Source organism: Trypanosoma theileri (genome assembly GCF_002087225.1).
Source record: "Trypanosoma theileri isolate Edinburgh chromosome Unknown TM35_Tth_9_V1, whole genome shotgun sequence".
Lineage (NCBI taxonomy): Eukaryota > Euglenozoa > Kinetoplastea > Trypanosomatida > Trypanosomatidae > Trypanosoma > Trypanosoma theileri.
Genome location: NW_021639851.1, coordinates 660,305 through 662,428, shown reverse-complemented (window position 1 = coordinate 662,428; position 2,124 = coordinate 660,305). Strand labels below are relative to the sequence as shown.

General features: G+C 44.1%; 1 protein-coding gene across 1 annotated transcript; it reads right to left on the bottom strand.

The window, feature by feature from the left end:
* TM35_000093510 (surface protease GP63) lies at positions 1–1,539 on the bottom strand (the record flags this gene model as incomplete). Its single annotated transcript, XM_029024590.1, has 1 exon — positions 1–1,539. A coding segment is annotated over one exon (1,539 nt), but the record flags the coding sequence as incomplete, so codon positions are not given.
* Between the last annotated feature and the right edge of the window lie 585 nt (positions 1,540–2,124).

The window sequence follows — 2,124 nt, the reverse complement described above, 5'->3', positions numbered from 1 at the left end:
AGCAACAACACACACGAGAAGCATAAGAGGTCCAAAGAACGAGAGAGCGATGATGCTGTTGTCAGTGTCCTTCCCAGAAATGACACCTGTAGGGCTGTTGGTATTTTCCACTTTACTGTCAGTTAAGTCATTCCCCGTGTTGTGGTCATCTTGTCCATTTTCAATATTAGTTGTGTCGTTGTTATCAGGGGATTCTGGATTTGATAAACCTCCCTCTTTCGATGGAATTTCAGCATTCTGTGTATCCTCTTCTTGCGATGGTTTTTCTTGAGGATTCGAACCCTCGGTTTGAGGTGCCTTCTCGGTTTCTGATGAATCATTTTTCTCTGGCGAATCCACGTTTGGTGATGGAATTTCACTTGCGTTAGAATTGTCGTTGTTTTTTTCGTCATACTCAATGGTGGGAAGATCGGTTTCATTCAACCCTGTGCACACCTCAGAATATTTTGGGCAAACAATACTCCCACCATTAAACGCTGAACCCTCCAGTGTAATTTTATCACCATCCTTCTCGCACTCAATCCAATCATTAGGACCTTCCTTGCCCTTGTATTGCACACTCACCTTGTCATTCTCACACTTTACCTTTGCACAAATGCCCTTTACGGTCACTTCATTCTTAGTACCATATGTAAGCTTCGTTCCCTCCACATTCAGACACCGTGACATATTGCTCACAATGCTTCCAGGCATCAGTTCAACATTACCACTCTCACATGTGGTTTCCTTTAATGGTTTGATGATGGGGCAGCCATTCGTCATCTCATCCTTTCCAGCAGAAGCAATTTTGTCAAAGTAGTGGTACACGGTAGACAGGGTATCAGGTACAGGAGTGGAGGAACACATTCCAAGGGCGAAACGGTCAGACGTGCACTGCAAGACCGGTCCGTTTTTGTCGCAGAACATGCTGGTTTGCTTCATTAGTTCTTCCCTGCTCCCTGTACATGTATTATGAAGTAAATCACATCCAGTTTGTTTCCCCCAGCTCATCGGTTCTGCCATGTTGAAGTTCGCGCTGTAGAAGGGCATGGAATGGAATGCTGCAAGTGTCAGATTAGTGTAGAACATGCCAGAGGGTTCTCCCGTGTATGGACTCATCAATTCATCCTTCGCAATCCTTCGCTCCCAGTGCAACTTGTATTCACCGTTATTCTCATCCTCCATGTACATGCCGGTGATGTGTTGCAACGTACAGCCGTAATGTTTTCTCATCATCTCCTGCATTATTTCAGAATCCACGGCCGTGACCTTTCCTATTGCTCCCACTGTTCCAGATTTAATCTTTTTAAGTTTCCTCATACGGCCCACGTCAAACCCAAGTCCATGTGCAATCTCATGCGCTGCTGTGCGGACAAAGTGTCTCGTGTCCACAATGTCTTTCGGTACAAATTTAATCAGTGCAGAAGTTGGCCGATTGTCTTCTTCAGTATATACTCTTGTTGACGTTTTAGATGCGTCAAGACACACAAAAAGCACAAAATCAGCATTGGGGAAATTTTTTTTGTGATTCTTAGGCGTTTTGACCCCGCATTCTCTCATAATGTTATTTACGTCGTTTTCAGAGAGCACAACTCCACCCGTTTTCCGTTCAATACTGAGACGATCTGTATGCAACTTGATCGCGGCGGGTAAGAGTTTCTTCAGTAAGAGGTCCTTCTTTGTATCGTTTATCCCGGTCTCTTTATCACAGAACACTTTTTCCTTAGTATTCCAAGGAACCGTCTTGTTAAACTGTTCGGCCCAGGCTCGCTTTCTGTCACAGTTCTTCAACACCTCATCCAAGCCTTCTGCGGATACTTCGATGTGTATGGGCTTCCAGTTTTTCCCACTCTTCTCAAGGTCAGCAACAGTGTACGCATGCAAAGCACTCTCACCTCGTTGTGGTAAGTGCTGTACAACAGCNATTCTTTATTGTCATCATAATCGTTCCATTCAGCGTGTGGTATTGTTCGTGTACTGCTTTTCTTTTTTCTTTTTTCACACCAATGACTCCAGTGAAGTCCGTTATTCTTTATTCCATTCATCACTATTCCCTACCTCTCTCCACATTTGCTTTGCAGTTACAATCCTCCTCATAGCTGTTACCAATGTTATCGTCACATCAACATTTACAACAAGCAGTAG